Below are 18,254 nucleotides of genomic sequence, written 5' to 3'. Positions count from 1 at the left end.
CCTTCCCTCAGCACTCTTTCCGGACCCGGGTGTCACCATCCTCTCAGAAAGCATCCGTGTTAGAGCCGGAGAATCACCTTGGGGGCTGCAGACCCGGCTGCTTTTAATCCTGGCTCTGCCAATCACTAGCCAGATGGTCCAGCTTTAGTTCTTATGAGCCTCAGTTTCCCCATCTGTGCTATCTGTGCATGTATCTGCGCACGCATGTCTGCGTACCATGTAATCCCCATGGGGTTTTCAGCTCAGAGAAGCAGTGAGTCTGCAGACTTACAAAAACAGACACAGTTGAAAATTCCCAACATACTGAAATTTATGCTCACATTCCAAATTGAAAATGTCATTTTCTCAGAAGGAATAAAAGGACCCACAAGGAAGAGAGTACACTGCTGAGTAGAAGTGAGGGAACTGATAGTGTCCCCAGGGGAAGTTCAGTAAAGGCTTCACAGAGGTGATCCAACTCTGGTGTCTATAACTCAAGCTTTCTTGGAATCCAGCCACACTGATTCATTTACATATCAGCTGTGACTGCTCTTGCAGGGCAGTGACAGAGTTGAGTACTTGTGACAGAGACTATATGCCCAATCCACCCCAAAGCTTAAAATCTTAAGTATCCTGCCCTTTACAGGAAAAGTTTGCCAGTCACTGCTCTGGACCAAAATCCTGTGGGAATGTCTGATTGTGGGCTTATCATCACAGTTATTACTGAAAATATTCTCACTTAAGCTTCTGTTACTAAAATCACTTACGTGACATGCCTATGAAAGAAACACACAGACCAAAGTCAGGCCTCTTTTTAAAAAAATTGTATTATGGTTTCACTTATTTGTGGAGCATAACAAAAAGCATGGAGGACATGGGGAGTTAGAGAGGAGAAGGGAGTTGGGGTAAATTGGAAGGGAAGGTGAATCACGAGAGACTATGGACTCTGAAAAACAATCTGAGGGGTTTGAAGTGGCGGGGGGGTGGGAGGTCGGGGTACCAGGTGGTGGGTAATATAGAGGGCATGGATTGCATGGAGCACTGGGTGTGGTGAAAAAATAATGCATACTGTTATGCTGAAAATAAATAAATAAATAAAAGGAAAAAATTATATTATGAGCATCAATAATTATGGCATGAACAATGAAGATTTTTCACACAGCCAAGCTATTTCCAGTTGGGATTGGGTGTGTTTGTATGTAAATTGGGTGTTATCCAAAGGTGTTTCATTTGTTTGGAATTCTGGTTTTAAAAAGTCTTATGCAGCTTAACATTAAAAACAATAATAAAGGGGCACCTGGGTGGCTCACTCAATAGTAATAAAGGGGCACCTGGGTGGCTCACTCAATAGAGCATCTGGCTCTTGATCTCAGAGTTGTGAGTTCAAGTTCCACGTTGGGTGTGGAGACTACTTTAAAAAAAAAAAAGTATCAAGAATGTATAACTCCAGTAACCCTAATACATTAAATATTGCAATCCTCAAATTCATTTCGTAAATCACTGCCCCAATGCCTTGAACAACTGACTGTTCAGGCCTAAAGTCCAGAATACTTGGATGAAGATTAAAACTTCGGGCCACCTTCCTGGGACCAGTACAGGGACTGGCTAGCTGCATGTGTCACTCTCTAACCAAGTGTTTGGTTTATTTGACTTCTGAACTTGTCATTTGATTCCCAGTGGTATAAGAGCCCAAATATGCCCCATATGATTGTAATGAAATCCCTTGTAAAAAATAATGGGTAGAAATATTGTATATAGTGAAGGTCATACAAATGGTTAATCCCCCATTTATTTGGCATCCTGGGAAAGAAATGAGGTGTTCTGGGCAATCAAAATTCTTGGATAACCAAAGGTCCATCCTTCCATAGGAATCATGTAATACAAATCATTTTGAGATATAATTAATATTTTTCTGACTTCTTATAAATATTCTACTAAACATGCTTTTGTCTTTCTTGATAACTTAGACATTATGGTGAGCACCAGTTATTGGACTATGCTATAATTATGCCCTCAGGAGCTATTAAGATGCATAGGAATACCTGCCTCTATATTAAATAGCCATAGATTCCCGTGCTTTGTTAAGTTCTAACTTGGCTGTGTTATCTTTTTTGGCCTCCTTTGCTGTTGGTTTTCATGTCTCAGTGTTCCCAGTGGCTGTGCCTCTAGGACAGTTTCCCCTTCCTCGCCATCTATAATTTGCTAAGGATTGGGAATCAAATGGCCATCCATGTTAGAGTTTTCTGTCAAAAGTCAGTTCTCTATAAAGTGAGGGTAGAGAAGCCTTTGAGAAGCCTTTTCCATCTCATGTGGAGTTTATGGTAGTCTTCTGGAGTGGCAATCTTGCTGGAAGCGAAGTCTCCTTAGCAACAAAATCATGCTAAATAGATCAAAACATTCACTTGCCATGAAAGCACAGCATTATTGTTCTTGATTACTTCTCTTAAAGACAAATGATGCTGTGACTTTGTTTTTCCTTATATAGGGTGGCAAGATTTGGCTTCAAAGCTAGATTACTTACAGCAGCAGTGGACATAACCAATTCTTGTATTCCCTTGAATTCGTTGTCTCCCTTTTGAAGTTCTTGTCTTGTAGTCAGTTCTTTCCCTTCTATCCCTATGGTGCCATGCGTGCTCTGTCCATTGTCATAGTGCTTCTGCCTGCGAGTTTGGGCAGGATCCACACAGGTGTGCCATGCTCCTAGAAAGCACCATGTGTAGAAATCTGTATTTCTCAAAATCAGTGAATGAGTTGCATGCAGGATAACTTTAAAATCAAATCTAAATCCCTTTAAATAATGTGCTCCACTCGCATATTTCAAATGGCTTCCTGTACGTCACCAAATTTGTAATGAAGTTTTAAGAACACTTGTCTTGTGAAAACGAGATCCATCTATCGTGTATGTATCACAGTTAAGGTAGAAAATTGGAGTTGTTCCTATAAAAGGGAGCAACTGAGCACATCTATTAATTTTGGTCTTGTTTACACTTCAACAAAAACCAGGATCATTTGTTAGTTTGAACCAGAGCCCCTTTCCTTCCCTAGAGATATCATTGCTAGCTAAGTGAGAAATTAAACACTTGAATTTCACACATGTGGGTCATTCGTTCCCATGTTGCACACGTTTCATCAGTCTGATGGAATGGCAGTTATGGTCATGTTATGGCAGGTGTGACTAGCAAATGTTTATCCTTCAAATAGACCTAGGGATAGAAGCCGACTTAATGGAATTGTTAAGAGTGGCTTCTTTCTGGCGAACACTAGGCAAGTTCTGCCTTCAACAATAACAAATACACCTTTTGTTCCCTCTGTAGTATTTCACTAATATTTGTCTCATGTGTTCCTCCTTATAGGAATCCCAACACCTGACTCCAGGATTCACCTTACAAAGTAGGTGTTTTTAAAAAATTATACTTAGTCCAAACATTCATGTCATCTCCTCCCCTACTTTCTTCTCTTTCCTACCTGATATCATGAAAACATGAATTGACAGTGGTAAAAAGTCATATTGTGATATATCCAATTGGTTCCTTTACTTTTTCATCTGTGATTTATGACAGAATGCTAAAAATGTGTGTGTGTGTGTGTGTGTGTGTGTGTGTGTGTGTGTGCGTGAGTCTGTGTGTATAACTGGAAGGGCTGCATGTTTGAAGACCGATCTCATTCAGAGTGATCATTTGACAGTAGGAAATGTGGGTAATAATTGAATGTGCCCTTTCTTTTCAGAGTGGAGTGACCCAACCAGCAGAGCTTCTACGAAGTTAGTATCACTGGAGGCGTGAGTATTGGGTTTCCAAAGCAGGCTTCTTCAGGGGCATTTGGAAAGGAAACATTGCCTCAGTGCTGAGTGAATCTTGTTCTCTCTCCTGCTCCTCGAAAATAGGACACTTGGCTCAGAGTAATATGGAGTTCGATTAGAGAGGGGAACGAGATCTCCCACAATAAACGAGTAACAGTAAAAATGAATGAGGTCACCATTAGACTCTCTAGTGAGGTAAATACAGGCTGGATTAATAATACCTGGAATATAAAAACACCTGTGATTCTTGACTAGTTGTCTGAACTTTATGTAACATCCACCACAGACCTCATCATACATGATATTCAGACATGACCAGCTAGGATGAAGTAAGGATACATCTCAGCAGCCATGTTGGGACATGAAGTGTTGAGTGGATTGTTATGGCCAGTCAGCTTGAGACCTTGCTCTTTGCATGTCATCTGGTGACTGTATATTACAGACAAGCAAGTAGATCCAGGAAGAGGTGGAATAAGAGATTACATGGTGCTGGGTTAAAGTTCAGAAGCCAGGGCCCTGTGATTCTCTCAGCACTGTCTTCATTTGTTATTAATGCTAACTAAAGGAGGGGTAAGGAGAAACCAATTTTCTCAGATTAACTACTGTAGAGTTTGTAATATCCATTTGTCCGAGAATATATCAAGGGAGTATTTCTCTCACAACTTCTTCCATTCCTAGTAATGGAAAATGAAAGTCAGCTTTTCTATGTGAGTAATAGTCACATAACTTGAAAATGTTTGAAATGGAATAATTTATGACATTCAAGTGGTCTAAGGGCACATTTGAAGTAAATCACTTACCTTTTGGAAGATCACAAATAATTATCTAAAACAACTGGGAATGACTCCCAAATAGACCATGGTTCTAAGAAAGGCAATGGCATTTCTGTGTTCGTAGTTCCATTGAACAGCAAAGCCCCCAGAGCCCTGGCCCCATCATCAGTTTTATTGTTTGGTTTTCTGGCCTGATCCGTGCTTTCTCATTCCAAGTTCAATTTCAGCAACCAAGAACTCTCATTTAAAGAGGTGAGAAAAAAGTAAGAAAGGGGGGAAATAAAGCCCTAACCCTGAATTAAGGACCAAATTATGTGGAAACATGGAAATCCAAATCGTCTTTAATATTGTTCATTTCAGCTTTTCCATTCATTGCATCTTTTTTTTTAACTTTTTATTTTTTATAAACATATATTTTTATCCCCAGGGGTACAGGTCTGTGAATCACCAGGTTTACACACTTCACAGCACTCACCAAAGCACATACCCTCCCCAATGTCCATAATCCCACCCCCTTCTCCCAAACCCCCTCCCCCCAGCAACCCTCAGTTTGTTTTGTGAGATTAAGAGTCACTTATGGTTTGTCTCCCTCCCAATCCCATCTTGTTTCATTGATTCTTCTCCTACCCACTTAAGCCCCCATTCATTGCATCTTAAATTGCCCTTCCCCTTGTGATTCTGTGATTCTAGTAAACAATAGGTTTTATTCTCATACTTTGCCCTCCTCCCATTAAAATGTCAATAAAATTAATACACATACACACACACACACACACTTGAGTATTTAGGAAATCAACACAGGTTTCCAGAGTTGAAAAAATATAACAGTATTTTTCCCACTAGAAAATGATCTTACTCCTAAAGCAAGAGTATTAGTCTCCTGCTGTGAAATATGCTGATTTCCATATAGAACATAAAATTCAATATTTCAATAGTTTGTAACTAACAGAAATAAACTCGTCAATTGTGATTTATAGTTAGAAGCTGCATTTCCAGAAAACAGCATTTCATAGCACAGGGGTATATTGCGTAATTCAGTAGGACTGAGGTTCTCTATGGGAAGAGTCAATAAAACTGGAAGGTGCTGAGTCCACTTTATGAATGAGCTGCTCTCTTTTTTAGCTACTAGATTTAAGGGCCAAGCGTTGTCCATCAGATTTGAGCTGGAATAAGTTCCCTTCTTTATTGTAGGGTGTGGATTTATTATTTTTGCTTTTAGCTTCCAAACTATTATCTGCTTAGCCATTTCTATTACTCTCCCCTATTTTACTACTGTGTGCTTTTCAAGCCAGCTTCTAGGATTTTCCATGTGGCAGGGTAATCCTCCAGGCAACTAAGAACTTTCCCTGCGTAGATGGCCATTGGTGGCCTGAGTTGGGTGGGAAACAGCCCCGAAGTTGGCCCTTGCTGCAGGAGAGACACCTTCCTGAGACTGGCAGATATCCTAGATATGCTCCTCCCACTTTACTGCAGTGAGAGAGTAGAGATTCTTGCAAAGCAGAATCCCTTAATTACTGGGAGACATTATTAGTTTTCCATGTATTTGCTTATCTTCCCCAGCTGATGAAATCCAGACCTTCCATTTGGGCCTGGATTGTTTGTAAGGACTGCATGCATGGGTAGCAGGTTCAAAAGCACTAATCTAAGTATGTCCAAATACAAACTGGGAACCCGCCAGGCTCCCTCTGTGTTCCTGACAGCCACGCTTTCTCTGGGCCTGACCCCAGAAGTCTGACTGGCTTTTGGAGAACTGGGTCTTTCCTTGCTCTGTAGATTTCACTGCCATACCATGTTTTTTATGGGATGTCCATCCATGAGGTGCTGTCCTACCCGCTCTGTTTAGAACTCTTACCGCCTATTAGGCAAGAGCATTAGACAAAGGGGGTTCCAAGATCTGAGTTTGCTTCTCTCTGCAATGGTAGTTACAGTATTGAGGGGAAAGCATTGATTCAGATAACAGGATTCAGATAATATGAGTGTAAATTATGGGGGAACTTTTAATTTCAAAATATACAGATACAGCCCCCTAGGGGAAATTCAGAAAATTAATGAGCTATGTGTATACACATAAAGGTATACACACAAACACTTGTCAGAATTCAAAAATAGAACTTCCCTATGACCCTGCAATTGCACTGGGTCTTTACCACAAAGATACAGATGTAGTGAAAAGAAGGGCCATCTGTAAGAAATTAAAGAAGACACAAAAAGATGGAAATCCATTCCATGCTCTTGGATAGGAAGAATAAACGTTGTTAAAATGTCAATACTGCCTAAAGACATCTGTATTTTCAATGCCATTCTGATCAAAATTCCACTGGTATTTTTCAAAGAGCTGGAGCAAATAATCCTAAAATTTGAATGGAATCAGAAGAGACCCTGAATGGCTAAGGAAATGTTGAAAAACAAAAATAAAACGGGGGACATCACGTTACCTGATTTCAAGCTTTACTACAAAGCTGTGATCACCAAGACAGCATGGTACTGGCGTAAAAACAGACACATAGGCCAGTGGAACAGAGTAGAGAGCCCAGATATGGACCTCAACTCTACAGGCAAATAATCTTCGACAAAACAGGAAAAAGTATACAGTGGAAAAAAGACAGTCTCTTCAATAAATGGTGCTGGGGAAACTGGACAGCTATATGTAGAAGAATGAAACTGGACCATTCTCTTACACCGTACACAAAGATAAACTCAAAATGGATAAAAGACCTCAACGTGAGACAGGAATCCATCAGAATCCTAGAGGAGAACATAGGCAGTAACCTCTTCGATATCAACCACAAAAACTTCTTTCAAGCTATGTTTCCAAAGGCAAAGGAAACAAAAGTGAAAATTAACTTTTAGGACTTCATCAAGATCAAAAGCTTCTGCACAGCAAAGGAAACAGTCAAGAAAACAAAGAGGCAACCCACGGAATGGGAGAAGATATTTGCAAATGACAGTACAGACAAAAGGTTGATATCCAGGATCTATAAAGAACTCCTCAAACTCAACACACACAAAACAGACAATCCTATCAAAAAATGGGCAGAAGATATGAACAGACACTTCTCCAATGAAGACATACAAATGGCTATCAGACACATGAAAAAATGTTCATCATCACTAGCCACCAGGGAGATTCAAATTAAAACCACATTGAGATATCACCTTACACCAGTTAGAATGGCCAAAATTAGCAAGACAGGAAACAACATGTGTTGGAGGGGATGTAGAGAAAGGGGAACCCTCTTCCACTGTTGGTTGGAATGCAAGTTGGTGCAGCCACTTTGGAAAACAGTATGGAGATTCCTCAAGAAATTAAAAATAGAGCTTCCCTATGACCCTGTCAATGCACTCCTGGGTATTTACCCCAAAGGTACAGATGTAGTGAAAAGAAGGGCCATCTGTACCTGAATGTTTATAGCAGCAATGGCCATGGTCGCCAAACTGTGGAAAGAACCAAGATGCCCTTCAACAGACGAATGGATAAGGAAGATGTGGTCCATATACACTATGGAGAATTATGCCTCCATTAGAAAGGATGAATACCCAACTTTTGTAGCAGCATGGACGGGACTGGAAGAGATTATGCTGAGTGAAATTAGTCCAGCAGAGAGAGTCAAGTATCATATGGTTTCATTTATTTGTGGAGCATAGCAAATAACATGGAGGACATAGGGAGATGGAGAGGAGAAGGGAGTTGAGGATATTGGAAGGGTGATGAGCCATGAGAGTCTATGGACTCTGAATAACAACCTGAGGGTTTTGAAGGGGCAGGGGGTGGGAGGTTGGGGGAGCCCGGTGGTGGGTATTATGGAGGGCACATATGGCATGGAGCACTGGGTGTGGTGCATAAACAATGAATTCTGTTATGCTGAAAAGAAATTAATTAAAAAAAATAGAAGAGGTTGGATTTGGAAATTAGTAAATAAACAGTGAATATATCCTTAAAAAAATCAAAAGTAAACAGTTACACTCTAAAAAAAAAAAAAGTTATACTCTTTAGTAATTAGACTTAACAACATAAAACCTTTAACCCTTAATAAGTTCTAGAGGAAAGAAGACCCGATGGTTTTTGTTTCTCTCCCCCTCTATGAGTCTTAGAACAGGCCTTACCCAGGGCTTCTAAATCCAGCGGAGTTTCTAGTCTCTTAAAAAAGGTCCCTCTCCCAAAAGAGGGTAGGTCATGGGCATCTGAAGGTCAAACTGTATTTTTCAGGACTCTAGACTCATATATTTGTGTGGTAATATCATGTCCATTCTGCCTCTGAAAGATCCATTTATTTCCATTACAAGATTCAGGGATTGAATGTACACACCAGACATTGTGTTACTTTCTAGTTTCTTAATGAAGCCATTGAGGACTGATGGAGGAGAAAACTGTAACCAAACCCAAAGAACTTGGATTGTCTTTGTCGAGTTGGATTGCTTCATCTGGTTTATAATATCTTGTCAATTCTTTGTCAGTACAGTGGCTTTACAAAAATTCATGACCTTGTTGGTCTTTTACAAGCCATCCTAAATAGGAACAGATAAGATACATTCAGTATCCCTGAGAAGCATTTTCAGACAGCATCCATGTACTCAAGTGTATCTGTGTACTTGGTCCTTGACGTCAGCTAATTTTGTGAGCACTGTTGAGAAGATATAAGCTCCAAACATCCAGTGCCTTCGTTATACTTGGTTGTTAGCGTCTGGACCCTGTCCAGTTGGAAACCCTCCAGACCCCCTTTTAATCAAGCCACTCCTGTGTTTTAAACCCTGCTCTCTCAAACGTCTGGATGGTTTCCATAAAAGCCCAATATGTAGGCAGATGTAGCCATAATGCCTTTCTTGCCATAAAAACAGTTCTTTCACTTTCAGTCTTAGCCACAGGTTTTTAAACATTCCAGCCATGAACCCAGAGACCTGATGGAAGGCCTCACAGCGACAGACTAGTTGTAGCCAGTCTCCATTCCCCGGCAGGAGATGGGTATGTACACTATATGAATGGATACTTGAAGGTAGTGCTAGTTAGGAGGAAAAGGAAACATTTTGTCTATGAGGGCCCAGAAGGGCAAAGTGAGTATACTGTTCCTTGGCAGGCAAGCCTGAAGGTAGGCCTCTTTCCCCCCAACCACAGCACCCTTTCTCGTGGGCGTTCATGAGTTCAGGGATTCAGAACAACCCATTCGGCATGTTGAACATGGAAGACTTTGGATGGCTGAAGTTAGTTATAGCCAAACCTGCTCAAAATTGCCTTAAATAAAGCATGGTTTCTAAACTCTTCTCTATGTGGTAGGAAGACTACAAGGACTATTAGAATGTTTTCACTTTACTATAACCAATAACAAGCATTATATTATTTTTCAGGTGAATTCTGGATTTTTTTAACCCCCTCAAAAAACAAAACAAAACCAAACAAAAAAACCCTCGTGTTCATTACAATCCTCACCATCCTATCTAAAATTTCCTCATTGAAAAAATCTGATTTGAGATTCAAGGACCACCAGGGACTCTTGTGGAACACTAGCCCACGTCTCCAGCAATTTCATATACTCTTCCATAAGTAGATGTTTGGTCTGCTTTTTAGCTACACCTCTGGTAGCAAAGCTACTATGTCATGAGGCAAGGGGATGGAGGCTGTGATTTTCTTAATCAGATGAATTCTTAATCACAATCCGTGATTTGGCACTTGGAATTTGGATCGGCTATTGAGGAGTGTGAAGCTTACCAACACCCAACTCAACCGCCCTGACGACCTGGCCGGTTATCTTGATGGCTTTTACTAGTTGTAGCCATTCCAGTTTTCAGGCCAAGATGCCTGCCAACTCTTGCTTTGAGCCTGTCTTGTAGGCTCTGCATCTTAGAGCTTGCCAGCTTTTCCTAAGGACTTAATATTTTTCTGGATGTTCTCCACCACATCAGGGACAGCCACCTGGGAGCAGAGAAAACAAAATTTGGCAGCCTGTTCAAGCTGTGAATTAAAGGTAATTCACAGTTTGAAATGAATCAGCATGAGGTCCTTAAGAAGAGTAATCAGACATCGAGAGGATTTTATTTTGAGGATTGTATATTGGCTAATGGGACAACAAGCAATATTGGCATTTGGAATGTTCATGTCAGGAAGTGCTGAAGCTGCTGGTACTTGACAGGCGCCAAGACTGAAAAGTGAGGCTTCTTCAGCGGGAGGAGTGGGCTTCCACTTTCCTGACAGAAGCTCAAAACAGGGATGTCTTGTGCAGTGAGCATAAATCTTGAAAGATCAGATTTGATTTCTGTGTTGTTCACGTGCCCAAGATTCATCTGTTTCTGGTGGATTGTGAGAATCTGTAATTAGAAGCCAATGTCTCCCTCTCTTTCTCTCAGGGAAAAGTCAAGTATCTCTTTTTTTCCACCTGATTTGCATCCATTTTTATTCATTCATTCAGGCTTTCTTTCCTTTCCACAAAAATGCATGAAGCCACTGGTTTGTAAAGCTTGGGGTGAAGCCTTGTGGTAAATTCACACGTCTTTCCTTCCAGGAGCTCCCAGTGAAGGTTACACTCACACTGATGACACCAGTACCTCCACTAAGCCATATCAACTGAGTGTCCACTATATGCCAGGCAGTTTGTCTCTTGAGAACAAGCCTGTGGGAGTCACCTTGTTTTTTTGCCACAGGGGCAGTACCAAACCTTGGAGACATTGAGTGAGTTGCCCAAAGAGCTACAGTACAAAGCCAGAATAAGACAGACTTCAGAGCACATGCCCTTAACCTACACTAAAGCCATTCCATGGACACTTTGGAGATGGCCCTACTGATTTCCATTCAGTTGTGATCTTGCCCAGGCATTAGGCTAAAGTGGACTGACCATAGCTGCAGACCAGAATGGTAGCTGTCAGTTTAGTTTAGATCAGAGAAAGTATTAGATCTTAATACTGCATGTGTGGACATGGACACCGTGTAGGTGAGCATGGGTCTGTCCTCAACTCAGGGCCAACAGCTCAGTTGTGTCATCATGCCTATAGAATGAGTTCTTCAGAGAGGTAGAAGGATCTGTGACTCTGAGGGGACTTACACCACCATGTCAAATCCCTGGGAGGCCGATTTCTGTGACCTGTGGTAGGAATAGCATCTCTCTCTCTCTCTCTCTCTGTTTCCAGAAAGCTCCATTTTGCCATATTTAAGCCAACATAAGCCAGCTGATACTTAGGTCTATTTTTATGAGAAGCTCATCCATGGCCTTTCATGCTTACCAACTTGGTTGATAATCAAAATGTTTTTCTATGTCTTCATTGTGAAATAATGTTAAAAACTATTCCCAATGTGATCAACCAACCCCAAGTTCTCTTTGATGTTTTGAACAATAACTGGGAGTGAAGGAAGTAACACAGGTGGAAAACACCAGAATTAAAATAATTCCACTTGTATAATTGAATGTAGCTACAACCAAGGCTACTTTCCTGTGCACTGTGATTTTTAAGATTTTTTTTTATTTATTTGAGAGAGAGAGAGAGAGAATGAGCACAAGTGGGTGGAAGGATAGAGGGAGACAGAGAGAGACAGAGAGAAAGAGAATCCCCAAGGAGACTCCCCCCCTGAGTGGGGAGCCCAATGTGGGGCTCAATCTCATGCCCCTGAAATTATGACCTGAATTGAAATCAAGAGTCAGATGTTCAACCAACTGTGCCACCCAGGCACCCCTGTCTTTCATGGTCCTAAAGACCCTCACAAAATATGTTGGCCCTACATTGGTATCACAGTAATCCCGTTAGCCCCAGGTGAAAAGAAACCAGGTTGGGTTTGGGGGAAATCCTCACCCAATGTCCCCGAGCTAGGGATGGGGGAGCTGGAGCTAGAAGCCCAAGTTCTGCATGCCCATTAGAGCATAGTGCCTTGTCCCCAGATCCCCCCGATGGCCACAGGACTGGAGCACATCAACCAGAGTACCGACTAGTCTTCCAGGAAAAGAAACAATAGCCACAGTATAGACAAGCCTCTAGATCATTCCCAGAAATTAAAAAGAAACAAGCAAACCAACCCAGCAGAGGCTGGAGTGGCTGTGAAGGAGTATCTGCCCTGCTTCTAAACTATTCATTCTTCTTTTCCATCTTATCAAGCATTTCACAAACAGCCAGCTCATCTGCCACAATTACGTTGTCAGGAGCACTATGTTTAAATGGTCTGCTCTTGACACCTTCCCAGAGCTGCTAAAAGCCCTTCCATTCTACTGACAAGTGGGGAACAGTATTGGTAGAATACTGCAGATGCTTGCACAATTCCAGCTGAAGAGTCAGTTGAAAAATCTGACCAATGCTTTTCTTTGTGACCCATCCATCCATGTCCATAAAGAGGGCCTGAACAGGAGAAGGTCTCAAAGCTATTCGATGGACATCTCCAAATATGCTGCCAAGATGGGGACCCAGAGGGACAGAGGGATGGTACACCTTGTAAATCCAAATGAGCACAATATCATTTCTTTGCAACCCCCTGGGATCTTGGCACCCAGTATCCACCAGTGCAGCCCTTAATACACCGTCTGGTCCTTAGCTCAGGAAAAGGGGAATCTGGGAAGGGGGTGGTGGGGGGAAGGTAATGATTTACCCAGAAGTCAGCCTGTAGTTCTGCCACCTCCATTCCCCAGCTTCAGGACCAACCCCATTTCTGCATAGGTTGGCCACTTCTTAAAATTCCAGACTGGGATCTCAGTATTGTAATAATGTGAAGTTACTTCTAGATTTTCAAGAGAAAAATCTTCCCAAAGTCCCTCATGCTCATATCTAGAAATTCTCTAGGATACGTGGAAATTGAAAAGGTTATTCTAGGTGTCTCCAAAATCAGTTTTGTGTAACCTGTAGTACAGTGAGAAAGGAAGCACAGAGACTATATGTGAACTTGGGTCATTCCAGCCATCACTTCCAGCCACCTTCTGTATGCCCTTTCTACCACTCCCAGGCTTGTCCCTGCCAGGCTCTCACCCCAAACAGCCACATTCGCACAGCCACCACTAGTCCCAATCCTGGGGACCTGGCCTGCCCTGTTCCCCTTCATCCTACAGTGCTTCATAACAGTAAACCAACCTTGCAGAGGAGTTTTCCTCTTAGCAGTTGAATGACCTGCTCAGGATCACACACCTAGTTAGTGAAAGAGCTAAAATTTCACTCTAGGATTCTTGGATTTCAAAACTCAGACTTTTAGGGCACCTGGGTGGCTCAGTGGGTTAAGCCTCTGCCTTCGGCTCGGGTCATGGTCTCAGAGTCCTGGGATCCCCGCATCGGGCTCTCTGCTCAGCAGGGAGCTTGCTTCCTCCTCTCTCTCTACCTGCCTTGCTGCGTACTTGTGATCTCTCTCTGTCAAATAAATAAATAAAATATTAAAAAAAAACACCTCACTTTTAGCTCTTCTACTATAACTGCCACACTGGCATCACATTTCAGTTGAATAATCATTAATCATTAAGTATGAAGAAAAGAACACTGCTAATAATAATCATGCTTTCTAATCCCGTGAGGCTTTCTGTTTCTACACATACTGTTATAACCAGTCTCTCCCCAGTCCTGGGAGCCAGAAAGTGGGGCAACTCAGATCCCAGCTTCCTCACTCCTTGCCATGTGACTTCATGACATCACTTAGTGCTTCCCTGGGACTTTACTGCATCATATATAAAATGGAGCCTCGATATCACTTGGGTTCCTTAGTAAATTGTGCTGCTCTCAGAAGAGCTCATGAATGGAACTGCAGGCAGTTATTCACATCCCTTCTCTCCCCGTGATAGAAATCAGGCAAGTCACACTTGCAGGGGTTGAGTGAGGTGCTCTTTTTGCTAATATCTGCCATTGCACTGATGTGCTTTGAATCAAAGATAGACCCCCTGGTGCTGACAGAGCCCTTGACTTAAAATGAATCACTGTCTGTGCCACTCCTTTCCTAGTTAGACTAGCCGTACCCAGAACGTTTCTGGCCATTTCACCACATTCATGAGACAGTGCATTTTCCAACCTCCGCACACCCAAGGTTCCGTTTATCTGGTTTAGTGATAGTTTGTACATTTGTGGACAAATTTGAAAACGTTCCACCCAAACGCATATGTGTTACAGTTTCACTGTCTTAGAGCATGCAATTTGGGGTTAGGTCAGCCCTTCATCTTCATGCTTTTTGGGGGGTGCACTCTAACTTTGAGATTGAAGAGGACCTGAAGCTGTGATCTGTCTTGACCTTTACTATCAGATTAAAATTCCAGTTTGCTGTTGTGGTAACTATACCTTAAAAATTAGATCTCGACAGTCACTACAAAATTTGAAAGTGCACTGCTGCCATGAACTTTGAAAAAACATTGCTTACCATTGTCAGCGACAATCGCTTAACAGAAATAATCTGCCTTGCCCTCTGCTAGAAAGAGTTTGGGGGGATGCAAAAAGATTATATCCTGACAGGTTTTTTTTTAGCATAAAAAATGGTTGTGCTTTGAAGCAAAGCTGTTTTCCACATGAAATTTAAATCGACTTCAGCTTGATTTATACTATTCAGAAAGAACTGTGATATTCAGGATGGCAGGAAGCCAAGATGCATGGTAAAGACATGGAGGCACAGAAAATCTACTTTTGGGGATCCATCCCAGACAAACCCTCATGGCCCTGGGGTTCCAAATGGCAGCCACTTGCCAAACAGATATTGTGGGACCCAGGGCTCAGCACTATAAGGAGATGTCCAACAGCCCCAAGACAGGGAAATGAAAAAAGCAATCCAGGTTATCTCGCTCGTGAAGAAGATGAGGCATTGAGGCATTTGAAATTTCAGGGATTCTCTGACTGCCCTTCCTTTTCAAATTTTCCCCAAGACAAACATGTCACAGTGGGTCTGACTTTAAAATTAGCTGGGGGGGGGACTTTGTCTGTGGTTCCATAACAGGATTTTTTTATACAACTGGACCTTTAAAATTTACTTTTTGACATGTTCATAATAGGATTTCAACATGTATTTCCTACACAACATGTGGAAAATCTCTCCCTCGAATGCTCTGAAAGGACCAATTTCTGACACAGGTGATGCTCTCACTCTGAGAATTGGGAATACTCATTCCCACACAGCAGATATCAAACATTAAACCTGTTAGATGGTATCAGGTAACTGGGCATGAGGGATGTGGAATAGCAGAAGACTGAGGGGTAGCTTGGTCTAAAGGCACTTGGGGGCAGGGGCGGGGAAGTGGGGACACTTGCGAGCCTCTTCCTTCTGGTCTGGTCAGTCTGTGTGCTGAGGAGATTGAGATAGCGCTGACTCGACTGTGATATTCCTCCAAACCCAAGGAACTTTCCGGGAAAGCCCAGCCGGTAATCCCTTCCACTCATAAGGACTGTGGACCCCCCAGATAGCATCTTGAACAAAATAGGCCCACAAGTCCACAAGCTGCTTAGGGAAAGGGGTGCTATAGATTTGCCTGAATGTTCTCACAGCTGATACAAGACCAACTACACAGGAGGTAGACAGCAAACACTATTGAGCAACTGGCAAGTAAAATATCCAGAAAGCAAGAATGATCCAGAAGGTCTCAGTTCTTTTAAATGAATATTTACATTTTGATCTATTTTATTCTTCTATTCATCAATCCACATTGAAGAGGTAGTATCATAAGAAGAAATATAGAGACACATGTCGGTGTGTCTGAATATGGTGGAAAGCCATATAGTGTAGAGATCGAAGTGGATACGCCCTGGAGGCAAATTGCCTAGGTCCAAATCCCAGCTCCATCATCTTTAGTCATGTGATCTTGGGCAAGTTGCTCAACCTCTCTATTACTCAGTTTTCCTCATCTGTAAAATGGGGATGGTAATAGCACCTACATCATAGGATTAAGTGACTGAAGTGCTTATTGCAGCAATTGGTACATAGAAAGTTCTCGGTAGACATTACTTATGGTGATTAATTATGCTCATAATTAGTACTGTCGTTATTACTGAGTGCTCCAAGCCACTGTCATTTGCACTGTGTTCCATCTTTGGCCACTACAGGAGCCTTTCACTCAATTCCCTGAACTGTCCTGGAGGTTCCCAATTAGAGCAAGACCTCTCCAGGGCTAAGAAACCACATTGAACATTTCCTCTGTCGACCCACCCCCTCCAGCCCCCGGGGATAAAAACGATGAAAGGCTAAAATATCTGGAATGCATACCCCTTGGGTACTAGGCACATTCTTCTTCTCGGAGTACATTACAGCATCTTATCACAGCCACACTTGTACTTTTAATTCTGTGTAGTTTTTAAAAATAAAAGCTGGGACTTCTTCAGTGCCAGGCATTACTCACAGTTGTTTCTATCCCCAAGGTAACTGAATTGTCCTAACCCAATAAGATGTAGGCACTGCTCTTATCCACGTTTTACTTGGGAGGAACTGAGGTTCATGAATTGAAGAGACGTTCTCAGAGCCAATGGTGATGGGTTCGTGTCTTGGACCTATGTCTGGCTGAGTCCAGGAAGAGACCCTCGAACCCTGGCCTTCTTAACTACTCATGGAATGATCAGTCCCAGAGTCCACGTGAACTTGGTTGTTTGGGGCTATGGCAGTACCTCCTTCCTCAGACGTAACAGAGAGAACAGAAGACCAGAACTTGACCAAAGACATTCTTTGTCAACCGATGCCCAGGATCCCCTTTCACCTTTTATAAAATTGCCACTGGAGTAATATCCCGAGTCATAATTGTGGACTACTTGGTTCACATATATATGAATAACCACTTCTGAAATATTATAATAAGCATGTTGGCAGTTGAATAATCAGGTAGAACAGAATCCTTTCTTGAATCCTCCCCTCTTCTTTTGAATGCATAAGAGGATTCATCTGAATCAGAAAACAGAGGAATGAAATTTCATGGGCTAGCCCCCACCATTCTGTGAAATAAACACTTTATTCCCTTGCCTGGACAAATCATTCCTGAGTTGCATCTCTGCTTCTGTTTCCTTGGTCTGAAAAGACATTGCAGACTCTGCCTTTAATTATGATCAGGCTTGACTATGAATCCCTTGAGAAATAAACTTGTTTTTGCTGGGAGGGAAGGTAAAATAACATTTAAATAGGTTTTAAAAATAAGAAAGAATTCTCAGAAGACGTACTATTGTAGAACATGCTGTATATCAAAATATATAAGCCCATAGTTGTAACAGTGACTTAGTAAACACATTGCTGAGTGAACTATGAAAAATAATCCACTGAGGTGCTGTTTCCCTTACCCCTAAGCACTGAGTTAAGAGAGCATTGCCATAAAGAAGATATGCACTGTTTAAAAATATTTGTGCATTTTTTTAATATCTCTTTTGGACCCAATAGACTAATCTTTTTTTTCTTCCCTTGCTAGGAAAAGTACACTGTAAGGAGTTTAGTTGAGTGGTGTATTAAGCGAAGGTCAAAAACACTTTTTTGAAGATAGCATTTCTGAGCAAAGAAATGCCTTTCACACTATTAGTATTTAGTATTGCATTTACTACTGGCACCTTTATTAGCATAAGATCTTGAATTCTGTGAGTAAAATAAACATATCAGTACAAGGAAATGAATTTCCATGTTCTGGAAATTGATCTTTCTCTGGACAGCATAAATTCTGCTGGTCAGACGACTTCCTCTGTGGAAGGGGAACCCTCTCAAAAACCATTCTTGGCATAGAATCTTGTTTTAAACTCTTAGAAGCCCTGTCCCCAAGTGATAGACTAGTAGGTTTTCCTAAGCATATGTCCTGCTATTGCCCTTGCTAAACATTTAGCTC

At 41.7% G+C, this 18,254-nt stretch overlaps 1 protein-coding gene across 4 annotated transcripts in view; it reads left to right on the top strand.

Moving 5' to 3' along the window:
* AFF2 (ALF transcription elongation factor 2) overlaps window positions 1-18,254 on the top strand; it is a 462,610-nt gene that overhangs the window by 324,337 nt on the left and 120,019 nt on the right. For 2 of the 4 annotated variants that reach the window (XM_082716439.1, XM_082716437.1), the window contains 2 exons: window positions 3,333-3,369; window positions 3,706-3,757. In XM_082716439.1, the coding sequence (XP_082572565.1) occupies window positions 3,333-3,369; window positions 3,706-3,757 (89 nt within the window). The remainder of the gene's footprint in view (window positions 1-3,332; window positions 3,370-3,705; window positions 3,758-18,254) is intronic. The other 2 variants (XM_082716438.1, XM_082716436.1) reach the window with 1 other exon arrangement.

This window comes from Mustela nivalis, assembly GCF_964662115.1.
Source record: "Mustela nivalis genome assembly, chromosome: X".
NCBI lineage: Eukaryota > Metazoa > Chordata > Mammalia > Carnivora > Mustelidae > Mustela > Mustela nivalis.
Note: the sequence above shows the minus strand (reverse complement) of the source record. Positions and strands in the feature narration are given on the sequence as shown.